The 20064-nt window shown below is 42.6% G+C and overlaps 1 protein-coding gene across 1 annotated transcript; it reads left to right on the forward strand.

Moving 5' to 3' along the window:
• The first annotated feature begins 463 nt into the window (after positions 1 to 463).
• LOC130475840 (phospholipase A2 inhibitor and Ly6/PLAUR domain-containing protein-like) lies at positions 464 to 10943 on the forward strand. Its single transcript, XM_056847712.1, has 5 exons — positions 464 to 512; positions 3578 to 3694; positions 7992 to 8144; positions 9202 to 9357; positions 10690 to 10943. Exons 1-5 carry the CDS (start codon positions 464 to 466, stop codon positions 10941 to 10943), a joined length of 729 nt encoding a protein of 242 aa, XP_056703690.1.
• The last annotated feature ends 9121 nt before the right edge of the window (positions 10944 to 20064 follow it).

Consider the following 20064-nt stretch of genomic DNA (forward strand, 5'->3'; position numbering starts at 1 on the left):
CTGGATTGGGAAATTCCTGGAGATGGGGGGGGGGAGTCTCGATAGGGTGGAGTTTGGGGGAGGGAACTCAGCAGGGTGTAACGCCATAAGTTCACCATCTAAAGCAGCTGGAGATCAGTTGTAACTCCAGGATATCTCCAGGCTTCACCTGGAGGTTGGCAACCCTAGGAGGACTCCAGGCTCCATCTTACCCAAGAAAGCACCGTCGGGGTAGGGGGAAACCCTCCGTATTCTATTTCTTGTTTTGCAGAAGGTCATAAAAGGCATACCACGCCTTCAGAGCCTCGCCTCGCCACACAAGGAGGGTTCAAAGTTCAGGGTTTGCATTAGGATTATGGCAGGGTTCAGTCACCACAACAAATGAAAAACCAGCTTTAGGTACATCCTACCTAGACGTCTGTCCTCCTTGCACTTCTCATTGCCGGAAGCCCTCGGCCTACATCTGAAATCACACACAGATGCCATGCAAACCTGTTTGGTCTTCATCATTCTCTCTGCTTTGGTTGATGCAGGTAAGCTTTTTGTTTCCTGGCTGAGTCAGTTGACTGGGGAGAGTATGTTGAAACAGGGAAGTCAAACAGACGCAAGAGCTTTTGGAGCAAAGGAGAAAGTGAGGCATGTGAGGAAGGAGAATGAATAATAAGACAGATAAATGGTGAAAGTGGTTTTGGGTCTCAATGTCATTGATTTGAGAAATCTCTGTGTGTGGTGGGGATATAGTTGCCAACCTCCAGGTAATAGCTGGAGATCTCCTGCTATTACAACTGACCGCCAGCTGATAGAGATCAGTTCACCTGGGGAAAATGGCCGCTTTGGCAATTGGACTCTATGGCATTGAAGTCCCTCCTCTCTCCAAATCCCGCCCTCCTCAGGTTCTGCCCCCAAATCTTCCACTGGTGGCAAAGAGGGACCTGGCAACCCTCGGGGTATATATCAGATGGGGGGGTTGCATATTACATGCACACACAAAGGGAAGCTAGCTGGCAGGAGGAAACATTCGAGCTTAATTTTCCCCCTGACATGCTTGGTTTTTATCGGTAGGGATTTTTGGGGGATAGCATTTATCTAAGTGAGATCATCCCTCTTTCATACCTCTAGGGGCTGTGACTCAGTGGCAGAGCATCTGCTTTCCATGCAGAAAGTCCCAGGTTAATTTCCTGGCATCTCCAGTTCTTTCCTTTCATCTGATAAAAGCTCTTTTGATCAAATACCTTGAGCAGGCATCTCCAGTTAAAAGGCTCAGCTTGGAGATGGTGTAAAAGACCTCTACCTGTGACTGTGGAGAGCACTACCAGTCTGAGCAGATGGACGAATGGTCTGATTCAACATAAGTCAGCTTCATGAGTTCTCACCAGAATATAAAGTGGTACAGCTCACACTCCTGTTTATCACCCTAGCAAAAACTAGGCCTCAGTAACCAGTCATTGATGGATGAATCTGTCTTTGAAAGCTTTCTGTGTTAGTGGCCAGGGCTGAATCTAGGGGTGTGTGTGTGAAGGGAGGGCGCCTTCCCCGGGTGACACACAGACAGAGGCAGCAGGCTGAGCAGCTACTGCTGGTGGTGACTCTATGGAGGAGAATCGTTTAAAAGAGTTGTTGATTATATATGTCTATTATATATGTCTATTATATACACCTATATATAAAAAAATATGTACATAATACATGGAGGCATCATTTTGTAATTTTCCCCCATTCAAAAAAAATCTAGATACAGCCCTGCTGGTGGCCATCACTGCCAATGAATGCCACAATTTTTAATGTTTAAATTTTTTATAAGTATATATAAAAATAAAGTACAAAGAAAGAATACAGAAAAAGAAAAATTAAGAAACTATAACTTGACAGCAGTTACAATTGCATCCATTACATAAGAAAAGATAAAAGTATAAAAGACAGTAATATAATAAACAATACACAATAGAACAGCACTAGTTTTATATGCCACAATTTAATCGTTCCTTGAATAAAGAAGTAGTTTGCATTGGGTGCCCCTCCGGTTGCCAACCTCCAGGTCGGGCCTGGAGATCTCCTGGAATTACAACTGATCTCCAGACAACACAGATCAGTCCACCTGGAGAAAATGGCCACTTTGGAGGGTGAAGTCTAGGGTGTTATACCCTGGTTGATGTCCCTTCCCTCCCCAAATCTCAACCTCCCCAGGCTCCCCTTCCAAATCTCCAGAAATCTCCTAAGTGGGAGTTGGCATCCCTAGGTGCCCCTGAATTTTAGTATTGGGGCGAGAGTCTTTCTGTCCAGTTTCTCCACCTCATGCATACAAACCATTATCATATGGCCCCCCTCCCCTTAGTAGGGCTGCTAGGACAACTGGCAGTTGGCAGAAGGATTTTGTGTGGGGGTGAACCATACTGGAACAATTTTTTTAAAAAAGCAGCCTTGTGTACTTACCAGAAGTTCTCACCAGAAGTGACAAAAGATAGCTCTAGAAATTGGCCAGAAACTCAATGGTAAGACCATAGTGCTTCCAGCGACTCCTAGAGCTACCCCTTGTCGCTTCCGGTAAGAACTTCCGATAAGTACACAAGGCTGCATTTTTTATTTTCCCCTCACTGCCACTAAGAGTGGTAGAGGGTAATGGTACCTTGAGAAATTGGCAGCCCTACCCCTTAGTCATATTTTTTACCTAAACTGAAAAAACTCTTAAGTTTTCCTCACAAGGAAGGTGCTCCAACCCCTTCTTGGTTGCCCTCCACCATAATCAGGAACATCACAAGCTAAACATTAAGACAATTGTCTTTCCCTTCAGTTGACTGCCTTGTCAGTAGGGTTGCCAGCCTTCAGGTGGGACCTGGGGATCCCCTGGAATCACAGCTGATCTCCAGATGACAGAGTTCAATTCCCCTGGAGAAAATGCATACTTTGGAGGGTGGTTCTTGTACGTTATCCGGGCTGTGTAACCGTGGTCTTGGTATTTTCTTTCCTACATGGTTACACAGCCCGGATAACCTACAAGAACCAATGAACTCTGACCGTGAAAGCCTTCAACAATAATTTGGAGGGTGGACTCTATGGCATGGTACCCCACTGAGGTTCATGTCCTCCCCTGGCTCCATCCCCAAATCTCCAGGAGTTTCCCAATGTGGTTCTGGTAACCATAATCCTAGGGTTGCCAACTCAGGTTGGGAAATACCTGGAGATTTTGGGAGTGGAGCCTGAGGAGGACAGGGTTTGGAGAAGGAAGAGACTTCAATGCCATAGAGTCCAATTGCCAAAGTGGCCATTTTCCCCAGGGAAACTGATCTCTGCCACCTAGAGATCAGTTCTAACAGTGAGAAATTGCCAGCTACCATCTGGAGGTTGGCAACCCTACCTACCCCCCATGCTCTGCCAGTGGCCGGGGCGGGGGGGGGGGACCTGGCAACCTTACTTGCCAGGAAAAAGCTTCAAATGCTACATTTCTATGAGTCAGGCTGTGGTTAAAGGCACAAAAGCAATATTGACCAAAGCCAAAGCCAAACCTGGCAGACCAAGAAGGGAGGAGAGAATTAGAACAAAACTGTAACTAATATGTAGAAATTGAGTTCTGCCTGGAACTGTTATGTATTTCTCCTTTCAGTGGACCTGCTGGTCTGCGAAGTCTGTAGCATGCCGGGGGAGGCCTGTGACGGAAAGATGGAGCCGTGCTTCCTGGGTGAAGATACTTGCGGTACCATCCTAGGGAAGACCAATCTTGGTAGGCAAACAAAACAAACAGCTGCCCAGAGGCACCTTAAAGCCTACTAACATTTGTTCCAGCATGAGCTTTTGTTAGTCAGAGTTATTAACTTCTTTGGATTCCGAAGTCAGAATTTGACTACAGTGAGCTATAGGGGAAATTCTACATTCAGCAATAAGCAATACTTGAGTAAATATCACTCCAATGATGTTCTCCTATTTTTTTATTTCCCAAATGGATATTAGAAGACATACAAACATATAACCATACACATCAAATTCTTACATCATAATGGAATTTACTCTATAACTTCTATTCTGTTATACCTTCTTTGAATGTTATAATTGCATATTCAATGATGTATTTCTTTCTTAAATTTTAACATTCTATTATTTTTATCTGTTGACAACTATATACTCAAGAAATATTTTCCATTTTTCATAAAAATCAGAGGTTGATCTATTTTTCACTAAAGATTTTAACTTAACCATAGTTGCATATTCTGCCATGTTGTTTGTCCATTCAGTTACATTTGGGTAATCTGCTTTCCACTTTCTTGCATTATCCACTCTTGCCGCTGTCACCATATATTTAAAGAATTCATTATATATATTTGGCATATTGTCTGGCAAAATATTAAACAACATACTTTTTGAATCTAGGACAAATTTGAATTTTGATATTCCGTGAATTTCATCGCGCATCATTTTCCAATATTTTCTTGTTTTTTTGCAAGTCCACCACATGTGACAGAATGGTGCATCTATGCTTTGACATTTCCAACACTTCCCATCAAATCCCTCACTTGCCTTTGCAATAGCTTAGGCATTATATACCATCTAAAGTACTCCTATTTCAACAGTGCCAGTAGAGACAGATGTTTGCCACTAGGGGTCACTGTTAGTTATAGCAAAATAAAAGAGATTGCAAGTGTTCCTGGAGTTGCACTTCCTGTACAATTTGTTACCCCCTCCCCATTTGACATCACTTAAATAATAATAATAATTTAAAATAATAGTGCACCTCAAACACAGAGGCAGAAAGATGAGAGTCACGCACTGCCCAGTTTGACTTTCATTTTATGCTTAATACAAGTAATACAATTTCATGCACCTGCATGCAATTAAGTGTGAGCTAAGAATTACCATTCAATTAGTTACCCTTTTCACTACTTAACTAGACTGGCCATTGCAATGACCCAAGGTATGTGTTTTATATGAAGACTCCCCCTTGAATTCCAAGATAGCACTAGGGTTGAAAGGTCCCCCCTGGCTACCGGCGGGGAGTGGGGGAGCAGGGTTTCCAGATCCAGGTTGGGAAACTCCTGGAGATTTGGGGTTGGAGACTGGGGAGGACAGGGACCTCAGTGGAGTACAATACTGTAGAGACCAATCTCCAAAGCATCCATTTTCTCCAGGGTAACTGATCTCCATCACCTGGAGATGAGCTGTAACTCCAGGGGATCCCCAGGTCCCACCTTTAGGCTGGAATCCCTAGATAGAACTGACCACCTGTGGGCAAATAATGGCAGCATGACCCTCACAGTGAGAAGCAGACAAACAAACTGGCTGACATCCTTGGCCTGCCAACCTCCAGATGGGGCCTAGAGGTCTCCTGGAATTATAACTGGCAAATGGGGACCCACAGGAAACTTGAAAGAGCAGCTATCCCATTCCTTTGCTTCCTCCCTCCCAGTCTTGTTTGCCACCCCTCTTTTTACACACTCTCTCTATCCCCCCATCTCCCTCCGAGCCGCCAACCTGCTCTCCCCGCACACTAAGGTTGCCAGGTCCCTCTTTGCCACTGGCAGGAGGTTTTTGGGGCGGAGCCTGAGGAGGGAGGGGTTTGGGGAGGGGAGGAACTTCAATGCCATAGAGTCCAATGGCCAAAGCAACCATTTCCTCCAGGTGAACTGATCTCTATCAGCTGGAGATCAGTTGTAATAGCAGGAGATTCTCCAGGTACTACCTGGAGGTTGGCAACCCTACCACACACACAGCAGCAGCAGTGGTGTCAGGGGCTCTCCTGGAATCACAATGGATCTCCCAACTACTGCAATCAGTCCCCCTTAGGTGAACTGATCTCTGTCATCTGGAGATTTGTTGTAATTCTGGGTGATCTCCAGCCCTCATCTAGAGGTTAGAAACTCCAGTTCCCCTGAAGGAAATGGTTGCCTTGGAGGGTGGAGTATGGCATTATATCCTTATGAGTTCCCTCCCCTCCTCAAACCCCACCTTTCCAGGCTCAACCCCTCAAATTTCCAGGTATTTCCCAACCTGGGGTTGGCAACCCTATCTCCTTCTAGGGTTGCCAACCTCCAGGTACTGCTGAGATAACTATACACTAGTACTAAAGATAGTCTGGCTAAGGGAAATATAGTACAGGCTCTCAAGTAAATGCAAACACATGTATTGACAAGTACAAAAGTGCAAGTGCTATTGTTGTGACAAAGGAAACTTATAACTCTAAAAACGGATACAATACACAAAAGTAGCAAAGCTACTTCAAAAACAACAAGGATATTATGACAACAAGGATATTATGTACACTTTTTCATATGCCAACTGTGATAGAAAACAATTCATATACATTAAAAATCAAAGTCAGTGACTCTATCAAAGTCTCTTATTTCAAAACAGGACTGTTTTGAAATAAGAGACTTTGATACAGAGTCACTGACTTTGATTTTTAATGTATATGAATTGTTTTCCATCACAGTTGGCATATGAAAAAGTGTACATAATATCCTTGTTGTCATAATATCCTTGTTGTTTTTGAAGTAGCTTTGTTACTTTTGTGTATTGTATCCGTTTTTAGAGTTATAAGTTTCCTTTGTCACAACAATAGCACTTGCACTTTTGTACTTGTCAATACATGTGTTTGCATTTACTTGAGAGCCTGTACTATATTTAACTTAACCTCCAGGTACTAGCTGGAGATCTCCTGCTATTACAAGTGATCTCCAGCCGATAGAGATCAGTTCACCTGGAGAAAATGGCTGCTTTGGCAATTGGACTCTATGGCATTGAATCCCCTCCCCTCCCCAAACCCCTCCCTCCTCAAGCTCCGCCCCAAAAATCTCCTGCCGGTGGCAAAGAGGCACCTGGCAACCCTATCTCCTTCCCACCCAACAGCCAACTTACCTTTATCTGTCTTAAGTTTTCCATTTCCCCACCCCTTGCAACCTCTGTCTTGGAAAAATCTTTCTCCACAATGGGGACAAAATCAGCTTACATTAATCTCCACACAACAACCCTGTGAGGTAGGTCAGGCAGAAAGTATGGTCATTTATGCATGGGAGTTTTACCTGAGGTTTGTTGCTTGCTGGACCCACACTTTGCTTTTAGGAGTCTATGCACCAACAGTCTCCAAGCTCAAATCAAGTCCCGCCCCTTTAAATGCTGCTTTATTATTGGCTTACTTGTAGTGCTTACTGTGAGAGAAACCCCCCCCCCAAACCCAATTGCCACATAAAAAAGCATTTTAAGAACAATAACATAAAAAACAGAGCAATCTGAAAGGAGGGGAAGGGAGGAGAAATCCAAACCTTGGTTTTAAAAAGATTTTCTTCTGCTCAGAAAGAGCTCAGAGGAAACAGGAAGTATTTCAACCACCACCTCTGGACATGCTGCTTTGTAATTGGCTGTGAGTGAGACCAAGCTTGCGTGCCCCGCACTTTGCCTTCTGCATGGGGATTTCACCCGGGCTTTGCTCAGGGGAGAGTCGGGTTAACAGAGGAATGGGAAGACCCAGACATTGCGAGGGCTGGGCACGAGGTCATCTCTAATGGACGGAAAACTCATGCGTAACTCCAAGGAACAACCCGTGGTTCCTCTGCAAGTTCCTTGGCAGAGTGAGAAGCTGAACCTGGGTTGCCCAAATCTTAGCCTGACACTCTAACCACTGCACCACACTGGCTCTCACTAGGGTTGCCAGGTCCCCCTTCACCACTGGCGGGAGGTTTTTAGGGGAGGGCTGGGGGCAGTGATCCTGCGCGCGTGGCTGCATCACACAAGATGCTCTAGTACTCCCTAAACTCTATGGAAATCATAGAATTTGGGGGGGGAGTGCAAGAACATCCCCATTGTGATGTGGCACTTCCAGGGTAAACCCTGGAAGTGATGTAATCTGGATGTAATCGCGCCACGTGCGGCCGTGTGCGCAGGATTGCCCAAGAGAAGAAGCAGCCTTATTTCTGTGTTTGCCTGGTTAATTGGCAGACAATTGCCTGCCAGAACTGGGCATATGGTAAGTCTAGCTCTCACTTGTTGAGTCATTGTTCAGTTTATTGAGTCTCTTCTTCTGTTTTGAATAGGCACGGAGCAATCTTCAGGCATCTTCAAGACCTGTACGGAATATACAGCTTGCAAAACCGGCATCAGGACTATGACTCTTGGCCCTCAGATAACACTGAGAAGGGGTGCTTTGTGCTGCCGTGGAGAGAGCTGCAGAAATGAATCAGTTATATGTGTGTATCTCATACTGATGTTTGGCCTCCAGGGGGCACTGAATTAAATGACATGGATACTATAGCGTTATGAATCTCTAGAGACCTGGATAGCCCAGGCTAGCCTGATTTCATCAGATCTCAGAAGCTAATCAGGGTTGGCCCATGTTAGTACTTGGATGGGAGACCACCAAGGAAATTCAGGGTCACTTACACAGAGGCAGGCCATGGCAATCCACTTCTTAAAGTCTCTTGCCTTGAAAGCCCCTCTGGGTCACCATAAATTGGCTGCCCCTGGCGGGACTTTCCACCCACTAGCCCCAGAGATGGAAGACTAGAGTAACATATAAACAGCCCTTAACATCTGCTTCCAAAGTGAAAGCCAGAAAAACCAGGCACCCAAAGAAGGGTGACAAACGACCTAATGATAGTACAAATAACCAATGGGTTACATACGATAAATCAGCACAACTTCAATACAATACAAATATATTTTTTTATGATTTGTGTTGGATTACAGTTCTGCTGGTTTATCTTGTGTAACCCACTGGTATTCGTATTATTAGGCTGTTCGTCAACCTTCTTTGGGTATCTATCCAAAGTGAAAGTTACCATTTGAAGGAGAGACACTCTATCCCCATACCCCAATGGTCCTCTCTGCCTTATTTGCTCAACCTTGGCTACTCCATATGTGGCCATATTCAGTTTGTGATCAATTGGTCGCCCTGGGGCCCACTTGATTTGTGACCTTTTGTTTCATATTCTTCTTTTTTTTAAATCTCTCTGTGAATATCCATGCGATGATAGCTTTAAACAGGTTAATGAAGGACATGTCTGTCCATTTCTACTAGCCATGGTGACTAATGGAAACCTCCACATCCAGAGGCAGTAAACTTCTGAATCCCAGTGCAACATTGCGGAAAGCCTTCACCTCTGTGCCCTGTTGGGCCTCCAGATTAACTTGTGTGAGATGGGATTCTGGACTAGATGGACCACTAAGCCTGATACAGTAGGGCTCTTATGTTCATATGCTCTCATTGCTATGCTTATATTGATCCTATATTGATTTTCTTTTCAGTACCACCAGAAAATACGACACGAAATGGGTTCAGCTGCCCAATTTGTTATGTACAAGATTCTCATTCTTGTGTTGCTGAAAGGACCCTGGGTTGTACTGGATCTGAGAATCACTGTGTCTACGTGACAGGCACGCTGGATTCCTTACAAGGCATCAGTAAGTCTATGAAGAGCAGCAGAACAAACTTTGGTAGAACTGGTTGGTAGAAACGGGTAGAATTTAGTTGATGTGGCTTGGCCTCAGAAGCTGACCTTAACAGGGCTTAAAGGGAAACCAGGAATGGGTTTACAGGGAGGGGCTGTGGCTCAGTGACAGAGCATCTGCTTGACATGCAGACGGTCCTGGGTTCAATCCCCGGCAACTCCAGTTAAAAGGATCAGGTAGTAGGTGATGTGAAAGTGCCAGAAACCCTGGAGGGCTGCTGCCAGTTTGAGTGGTCATTTATGAACAGTCGCACTCGCTTTAACTTGCTTTATTCCCTGTTTCAACCAGGATCAAATTTTTCAGTATGCACGTTACCTCATTCCTTGTCAGCTCAACCCTGTTTCAATGCAAAATAAACCTGGCTTTTCCCATTCCTCTTTTGGCCCTAATTAAACTGCTCATCCTAGCTCATTCTGGAATCACTGAGTGAACGTACAACTTTCTTGGGTTGAGCTTCACACCACCCTTTTCCAAACCCCTCTTCAATGCAGCATAAAGATAGCCAAACAAGGGAAGCACAGAAGATTGGCTTCTCTCACAGCCAATCACGAAGCAGTGTGTAAAGAGGCAGGGATTCAAGTGCTTCCTGCTACCTCGGAGCTCTTTCTGAGCAAAAGTAAGGCTTTTTAAAAACAAGGCTTGGATCCCCCCCTTCTTTCAGATTACTCAATTTTTTTGTTTTTGTTCTTTAATTGCTTTTTTATATGGCAGTTGGGGCTGGGGGGAAGGAGATCTTCTCTCAGGGTGAGTACTGCGAAGTCAGCCAATTACAGAGCAGCATTTAAAGGGATGGGACTTGATTTGAACTTGGGAGACTGCTTTTCTGTATTCATGCCTCCATTAGCACACAGTTTCGCCCCTGATCATTCCAGCCAGCATACAGTTTCCCCCAACCCGGGTTACTTTGATCCTGGCTGAAAGGGGGAATAAAGGAGGTTAAAGCGACCATGCATAAATGACCAATATTGACCTTGATGGACCAATGGTAAGAAGAAGGAGGAGGAGGAGGAGGAGGAGGAGGAGGAGGAGGAGGTTATATGCAGAATTTCTCTACCACTAAAGGAAGAAGCAAATTGGCTCACAATCTCCTTCCCTTCCCCTCCCCACAACAGACACCCTGTGACTGACCTGAGGTCACCCAGCTGGCTTCATGTGTAGGAGTGGGGAAACTAATCCAGTTCACTGAGCCACAGTCCTACCTTACACATGCATAAAAGGCCGATGCAAGCTATGGAATGTGATGTGGTCTCATTTGGAATGACAAACGTTTCGTTTTCTTTGCAGCTGCCAACACCACCACGTTTGCCGCCAAGGGCTGTGCGACCAGGAGCATCTGTGAGCCTAAACACGGGGTATCTGTTTATTCTGGTGTTTTGTCCTACACCATAACCACAATTCAGGCGTGCCACCCAGCCCCCATCACAACAAATTCAGCCTACGTTCGCCACATCTCTTGGACAAAACCCATTTCTCTGTTCCTCGTTGCCATTTCTGTCACATCCTCCTTCTGTTTCCTGTCCCACACCTCCTTCTTGTAGGTGAAGCAATCAGCCAGCCCCCCTCCTCTGAACACCTGTCGTCAGGTTTATTTCTGCCCCCCTTCACAACCACAGGGACAAAGAAGCTGCTGGTCACTTCTCCTCCTCAGAGGAACTACAGCAAGAGTGGTGGTGGAAACTGCTGTCAACTCACAGGCAAATGGTGGCGACCCATCATGGGGTTTTCAAGGCAAGAGACATTCAGGACTTCCGCTAGGGCTGCTGAGTGAAGCACTCCGTCTCTCCAGGGGCTCCCATTGGGGAACAAAGAAATGTCTTAAATAGGGGTGCCAATGCGCCCCTCCTGATTCCTAAATAGTGGAACGGGTGTCAGGGAATCTCCTGCTGCCGATGAAGAGCGGTTTGACTCCTGAACTCTCTGAGTTTTAAGACTTCGGAGATTCAGTAGCAGTCCCGCCTGGCTTGAGGGGTGATAAATCACCGCAGATGTCTCTTTGGAATTAGGCTTCGCTCTCCCCTATCTACTACCATCTAAGCAACTATACAGAAGTAAGAATACCTACTCTCCTAAAATCTGAGTAAGTTTAAAAGAATTCTTTTGTTTTACCTGGACTTGGAAGTCCCGGGAGACTGCTAAATACATCTGTCGAATCCGTATCTCCCCACTCAATGTTTAAATGACTCTTTAAAAACAAGAAAAGATCAGATAACCAGGCAGGAATCTTATCAATTTGATCAGTGGGAAGACATAACAACTAAGATTTTTGAAAGACGCTTCAGTTACCAATCAGGAACTACTACGTATAAAGGGGAGGGAGGAGGAGAAATCTCTCTCACACCGAAGAGTCGTCTTTCTAACTAAACAAAGCTTTCCTGCCATGTCCTTCCCGGAAACAATCTATCATCGCGAGAGAGCCAGAGAACTTGGAATCGGAAGTGTGGCATTAGTGTGTACTGTCAAATATCTCCCAAGTTCCTGAACACAAGGAACGGAAGGTTTACGACCTTGATTCCTGCAACACCTCTTTATTTACTACACTGGTATATTTGCCTGGATTTTACTAACTGAGTTTCAACAGAAATTCTCAGAAGAAGCAACCATGGAATATCTGACTAAACAGATGGAACAATTCTCTGCTTTAATGAACATTTCATACCAACTTATTAATCAAAAACTGGATATCATCTTAGACAATCTTAAAGACATAAAAACCCAAATTATCACAATGAGGTCAGAGGTGATACTAGAGGGCCCTCTAGTTGACAAGAAAGATGAAGAACAGAAGAATCCTGCAAAGGAAATCAAGAACTACAATAAACAAACTGCAATAGCCCAGCTGACAACAACGGATCTGAATGTGAGTGACTTTGACCTCTGTCTCTTCAATCTGCCTGATGAACTTTTCAACATCTGCTTGGAGGACTTAATGAGTAGAAAAACTGGAGCCGTCAGGATCCTTTTCTTTGAATTCGAGATGCAAGATATTGCAACTTGGATTTACCATGGAGATCATCTATCTGCAGAAGAGATTCTACCAACAATTTCCAAGGATGCTCTTCGACGCACGCTTACTGTTAATGACGAAAAGAGGAAATGCTGGAAATTCTGGACAAAGGGACTAATTTAAAAGAGTCTAGTTTCCCTTTTGGATGAGATTAAAAAGGAACCAGTTAAAAGGATTGGCTATAATGGAAATAGAACCATATATGATATTAATTTACTAGAAATATAAAATGTATTAAATGAGTGTTAGGGGAAAATGGAGGACTTACAAAATAATTAATTTTTAATGGAAGTAATTAAATGTTTTCTACTATACTAATCCATTTATTATTAGTGAGATTTACAATTTCTCTTCTTGTGACTTATCATAAGCTAACTTATCTAAGGTGTGATACAACATACATATATGGGATATATACACAATGGAAAAAGCCTCGTTACATGAAAATGGTCTTCAATAGTCAATAGAGCATGTTCAATGTACTATGCATGAGGAATTCATCTTCACCAGTTTGACATGAAGCATAAAGGGCAACCATCCCTGTCAACCATCTGAGGCTCTGGGGATAATACCAGATAAGTTAATATACATTATTCACATTACTTCATTCATATCTTATACTCTCATAAGAATATGATACCTTTACTCCAGATATACTGAAGCTGGAATAGAAATCACCCTTTTGTCAGTACTTAACACACATATTTCAGTACATGTTATACAAAGTACATTTTTATAGAGTTGTATTGTATACATACATAGAGTTGCTTGCTTGCTCAGCCAAAGTATTGGCTGTTTCTTTCAGGTTACCATGTTAACCTTTATTTCCCTTGTAAATACTTGTAAATACATAAGGAAAACATCCATTGGTTCATTTACCTTAGTACATATGCCCTGGCTCATTGTACAGTATACAAGGGCAAAGTGTCATGCAATTATCTCCACTTCTTACCTATAAACCTTCACAATATGAAGTTAGTTGGCCATTTACCACCAACTAAGGTAACTGCATATATCCACATTATTTGCATGTTCATAGAGTTGTAAATCACCTGTGCTATGTCTCAGGTACCTTGCAAGGATTAAATACCAATGGTTTTTATGAATATTCAGAAAACTCAGGATCTCAGGATTTGCACCCACGTCTGAACGCGCTCTGAGTCCTGCCGCGGTCGCCAACTGTCGTGGTCCATGCCGTTAAGGTAACCAAGCTCTTAGAATTGACCCCTTCCTGAAAAGGGATATTTTATCTTATTCAGCCTGCTACCCACTAAGCAGGGATCAACACTTTCCACCTCTTGCGAGATAGACTTTCTCTTGAAATGTTCCAGCAAAAATATGAAAAGAATATATGAATAAAAATACTATTTATTTCACATAAAGTATATGCATGTAAATGGTTACAGAAATAAAAACTATATTAGTTAGTTCAACAGGAACAAAATACTATTTTATGTATGCAAGCAATATTAGCAATATCAACAATCTATGACTCTATATATGAGTTTCCCAAGTATATATTTCATTCAGGAAATAATACAGTTTACAGAAATCTTGTAAAACAGTGGTTAGTGCATTGAATAAGTATCCTAATTCAAATTATTTAAATATAAGACATACTTTACCCAGTCATGTCATTGCAGAGCTTCTGTAAGGATTCCATAAGTTCACTTAGAATAGTTAGATTTCCTTCAGGTATTCTCTAAGTATTAGTCTGTTATTTCACTGCCTTTAGTAGTTGTAAAGGTAGGAGAGATCTCTTTGGTTCCATAGTTTAATGTTAGAGCTGATACTATAGCTCTTCCAGCAGTCTGTTTGTGACTGGAGGCATGAGACCATAAAGTCTCTATATGTTTGAGGTTTATTGGTCTGAAGCCCATGTTCAAATTAGAAAAGGGTATGTGAAAGCCATCTTTGAGTATGCTTTGCTTTAAGCATTGCTGTATAGCTAAGAGCCACCTTGTTGGTTTGGCTATACTGTAATTAATCAGTATTTGAAGCTATGTGTAAAACTTAACATTATGTGTAGAGTATAAACTCTATTGGGCAATCTCTCTGACAGTGCCAATCTTTAGAGAGTACTGAGTATAGTTCAGTTTAAGAGCTTAAGGCTCCATGGATCTCCATCCATGTATTCCAATTATATGTATTCCAATTGGAGTAATTCTATGTGTTAGCCATTGTTGGCTGTGATGCATGTTTATGTATGCATGTGTATGTCAGACAGTTCTGTGTGAGACCTCAGTCTTAGAACTGACTGCAGAGTATATTCAGTGCTTCCTCCTTGTGTAGAGAAACCCCTGGAATATGCTCTGGTAGTGGGATTCTTAGAGAAGCTGCATTTACATCTTGTCTGTCAGAACTAGGAAGTCTATACATAAGATAGATCTTATGAGAAGACATTAGTCTTGTTAGAACAAATGAGCTCTCAATGTCACCATATTCAAATATGGTAAGATCCATACCCTTATAATCCTTAGAGTATAAGGGCCTTCATCACATATTCAGGATGAAGCATTGTACAGACAGTTATTCCAGACAATCAGTCTTCAGAGAGACAGACTGTGTGGCATAATACCTCTCTCCGTGAGAGTTCTCCAGAAATAGAGACAAGTATAAATGATTGTTCCCAATTCACGCAAGAATCAGGTTCCTAATTCACGCAAGAATTAGGCTGCCAAGGTTTTACATCTTTGGTAGATGGAGGAAGTCCATAGGTCAGTAGATTTAGACTATCAGGAACCTCTCTAACCTGTAGTCAGAGAAAGGTCTCTATTTATACCTTTTCAGGGCCTTTTTCATGTAGATGTACTGGAATAGGTCCAGTCAACTTTGGTTCTAGAATCCCTCAGCTAAAGCATTCTATAAATAAACAGTAACTTAGCCAGTAGTTCATCAATAGGCCTTATAAGCAGTACTATGCACTTGACTGCCATCTGCAGTAGTTAGTAGATATGACAGTGTCTATCATTCCTTGTCAAGCAGTATGCTTTGCTTAATCAGATAAGCACACCTGCAGCTGTGACCTTTATCTGTGACAGCTGTAATAAATGACTATAGCAGCAGAATCTGATTTTGCTTCTACAAAAGTAAGCCTTGAGCTTATACAGTCAAAGGTGTTCCAGTCTATGAAGTGACATAACATTTTTTAACACATTTTAATACATTTCTATCCTTATGAAGCCTAATGGGACATGTTTTTATATCAAAATCCTGTTCACATATGGTTGCCTGCGACACTAGCTGCCAAAATGTAGGCTATGAATCAATTCTGGTGAGCTCAGTGAGCCCTTACAGCTGGGGGTTCGAGCACTGCAAGCCCCCAAGAAAATTTTGAATTTTTTTCAATTACAGGGACATTTTGAGGCCATGTGAGCATTTTCTAAAGTCAATATTAAGTACTTCAACCTAACAGTTTATGATTCTATCACTAAAAAAATCCTTCGATTTTGTAGAGAATTTCACTCATTAAAAAAAGGTTGCTTTGGGGGGCCCTCCAGGATTGGGGGCCCTGAAGCTTAAGCTTCATTAGTTTCACAGTAGATCTGCCTCTGCACACACAGTAGAAGCCAGTCCATGGCTTCTAAGAGCCGATGTAACTACGCCGACAGTGCATCCTGCTCAAAGCGTAAGTAAACAGCATAAGTATCTTTTTTTATATAAAATTTTTTAAATATATTTTTTCAAATATTATACTGTAAGGAAAAACTTTTCAACAACATATAGATTTTATGAATAGGTAGCATAAGAAGCAATTTAATAATATTGTCGAAAAGCTCTTTCATCATTAATAAAATATAATATAATAAAATAAAAAGACTTCCCCTTCATCTTCCTCCGTCTTGCTATAAACTTGTACACTCTTTTGTATTTAAAATTCTAATCCTGCTAGGGTATTTCAAACTGAAGTTTCATTTCTATTTCCCACCACTATAATAGATATAGCAATTTCATATTATCTGTTAGCTTTAACATAATAGTAGAAAGGTTATTTTCAGAGATTATCATTAAAATAAAAGGATTAGATCAATAATAACTAAAATTTACTAGTTGTTGTTTAATTCCCTAGTAATTTCTCCGAGTCTCTCTTTCACCCATAGGTTGTACAGTGTCTTTTAGATTTATTCTTGCCATGGATTTTGGTTTTTCCACCATTTCAAGAATTTTTTATATTTGTTCCTTTTTGGCCAGATTTCAAAGATGGAGCTTCTTTCCCTTCTTCTTGTTCTTGCTTCTGCTCTAGAATAGAGCTGGCTAAGTCTTGTTCATAATATTTCAAAAAAAATGTCAATGTCTTCCAGTGAAATGATGGTGACTCTGACCCCATTGTAGGTAAGAGTGAATCCCTGTGGAAATATCCAGGAAAATCTTATTGCATTCCTCTTCAGTATCACAGTAAATTCTTTATACATGTTTCTCTTCATCATCAAATGTTGAGGGATATGTTTAAGTATTATCAATGGATTTCCCTTCACTGACAGAGGATTGTCGTAAAAGATTTGCATAATGGTGTCTTTCATCCTATTGTCATAGAAGGAGATCTTGACATCTCTAGTCTTTGATTTTTCCAGTCTGGATGGTAAAGGGATTCTGTATATTCTATTTATTGCATAGTTCAAATCTTGTTCACTTATATGAGTTAAACCAGCCAGTGATTTTATAATTGATTCTCTAGTGTCACCTAATTCTTCTGGCAAATTGCGAAGGCGATTGTTAGATTCTCTTACTTTCATCTCCATCATAGCCAGTTGGTCTTTAATACTCTCTTCTTGGGAATGCATAGCTTTAATTTGTTGATCTTGAATTTCCACTTTTTCTTTTATTTCTTTCTGTTCTTCAACCGTCTTTTTTATTGATAAATCCATTTGTCCCATATCTGTTTTTATTGTAGTCACTTGTGATTTTATGTTTTTCATGTCACTTGTCAAAATGTCCAGTTTTTGACTGATAGTTTGGGTAAAGTTGGTTAGCATACTAGTTAATTGGGTCAATTGGTGTGACATTTTTTCTTGCTGTTTTCTCAGTTGATCCTGTTGTTTAGCAAATATATCAGTTTGTTTTGCTAGCATTTCCTGTATTTTTTTTTAGTCTCATCCATATTTATTTCTAACACAGGTTCCAAAAATGTTGATGTTACAAAAGAAGTTATACTTAAAAATCCAGTCTTTAATAAAGTCAAAACTTATATCCTTAATATTTGCCTTTTAAGAGGAATGGCAGGGCCCAGTTCTGTTTGCTTTATATATCCGCCAACTTTAATCAATTAAAATTTTTCCTGTTGTAATAAAAATGAGACAGGATGTTGTTAGTTCGCGGACCTTCCGTCGTCTCCTCTCTATGATCCCGAGTTGTAGGAGTTATTTTGCAGTTGCATGAGGGAAACGCACTTCCAGTCCTACGATTTAGTCTGTCCTCTCCGATCTCAGTGGTGCTGGATCTTAGTTATAGCAGCGAGTATATTTCCTTGCTGTCTTCCGGTGCTCCGAGATAGATCGTTTTAGTGAAAACGTGGCTGGAGGACCTTCCCAAGCCGGAAAGACTCAAGAAATTTTTCTTGTCTATTCCCACCCCTTTCAACGTCTCGGGGTCTAATTGGTGATTATAATGGTTTTCAAAAGTCTTGTTTGTTGTGTCTAAGTACAGATCAGGTAGATAAGGCTCCTGCCGATTTATCTAGTATCTTTTTAAATTACAAAGTCACTTATATTTTGGGCGGAGAAACGCAGATTGCATAGGTGATATTCCTGGTCTTTCAAAACTTCAAATTCAAGGTAAAAACAAAAGAGTTCTTGTAACTTACTCCAATTTCGGAAGATGAGGTTTTCATTCCAAAAATATTATTATTCAAATGTTGATAGATAGAGGAGGTCGAAGCTTGGAGCCAAAGAGACGTTCATGGCGACGGAAATCCCCTCAGTTGCCGGAGGGACAGCATCCACACCTCTGAGAGGCTTAAAAGCTCTCTCAGAGAATATGGGAGTCAAAACCGCTCTTCACGGCTTGCAGGGGTAATCCTGCATCCCAGTCCACTATTTCGGGCTGGGGCAGAGTGCCTTTTTCCACCCCAATTTGAAAGTTTCTTGGATTCCCTCGGGGAGCTCCTCGAGGGACATAGTGCTTGGGCCAGCACTCTACCGGAAGTCACCAAAATGTGGTAAACAGCATAAGTATCATGGGTAACGTACGTATCTTTTCACTTCAACACAGCCAAAGTGCATCTTATAACACTACTTGCGTAAGTGCGACCTGCGCATATTGCATATCTTCAGTATTGATAGATTTCATGCTGCTGGATTCAAATCTTCCACAGCAACAATCACACTCGCAAAGAGATCAAGCCCCCCCTAGGACAGGTAACCCCCCAAATCACACTCCACAGAGGCAATCAAGCCCCCCCAGCAGAACAGTCCCCCCGAACCAGAAGACACATATTCCAAACGAAGGAGAAGAACGGGCCAGACAGAGAGAGACTCAGTGACATGGGATGTACTAAAACGAATGACAGGCTAGCCCATTAGAAACAACAGGAACAGCTGCACAGCCCATTGGAAACAATAGGAGCCAGCCAGAGAGAGACTCTGTTAACCCCCAGTTAACTCCAGACAAAGTTGGCAACCGGTGAAAACAGCAGAAAGCTCAGTCCCACACAGAGGCAATCAAGCCCACCACCCAGCAGAACAGGTAAACCCACCCCCCTTTGGCTCCCCCCCTCTCTCTCTCACACACACACACAGAATCTCCCCCCCCCACATACACACACACACAGGAAAAAAGTTATAGAGAAAAGCCCCAAAATGGGTCATACTGTGGATGTCTTCTTCTCGTCCATCAGGAGCAGAGACTGGGACTCAGGACTCAGGAGTAATCCAAACCGATTCTAGCAGACTCACACACACAGACTCTCTCTGGCCATCTATGCACAGGAGGTTTTGCCTTGGATTTGCCGCTCTCTAGATGCACATTAAGGATCGCCTGCTCCCAATCATTCCAATGGATGGATGGAGGGGGGGACCGCATAACTCGGGACCCTTGACCCAATCTTCATAAACCTTGGGGGTTCTTGCAAGAAGGGTCCCCTCAAGCTACACTGAAAGTTTGGGACCTCTACCTCCAAAAATGCCCCCCGGAGCCGTGGAAAGCTGCTAATGTGTTTTTAATGGCTTTATTCCAATGGGCAATTTTTTTTGGGGGGGACCCCTTCCGGGCCCCATATCTCGGGACCCCCTGACCCAATCTTTACAAAACTTGGGGGTTCTTGCAAGAAGGGTCCCCTCAAGCTGCACTGAAAGTTTGGGACCTCTATCTCAAAAAATGCCCCCCCCCCGGAGCCATGGAAAGCCGCAAATGTGTACACGCACCCCCCCATGGGGATCTCTCTCACACAAACAGACACTCCCAGTCTCTCTTTCTATCCCCGGGTCGTGCAGCAGCTGGGGTCACAAACAGACACTCCCAGTCTCTCTTTCTCTCCCCGGGTCGTGCAGCAGATGGGGTCACGCACTCATCCAGGATTGATTGGCCAGAAGAAGACCCAGCTTGGCCACCGATTGGCAGCGGGAGAATGCTGCTTTGGGGGCGCCAAACTTGTATGAATTTATCCAGAGTCTGCTCAAACTCGTTGAGTTCGGTTCGTCATTGTCCCCTCCTTTTTTGAC

The sequence above is a fragment of the Euleptes europaea genome, chromosome 3 (genome assembly GCF_029931775.1).
Source record: "Euleptes europaea isolate rEulEur1 chromosome 3, rEulEur1.hap1, whole genome shotgun sequence".
In the NCBI taxonomy this organism is placed as follows: domain Eukaryota; kingdom Metazoa; phylum Chordata; class Lepidosauria; order Squamata; family Sphaerodactylidae; genus Euleptes; species Euleptes europaea.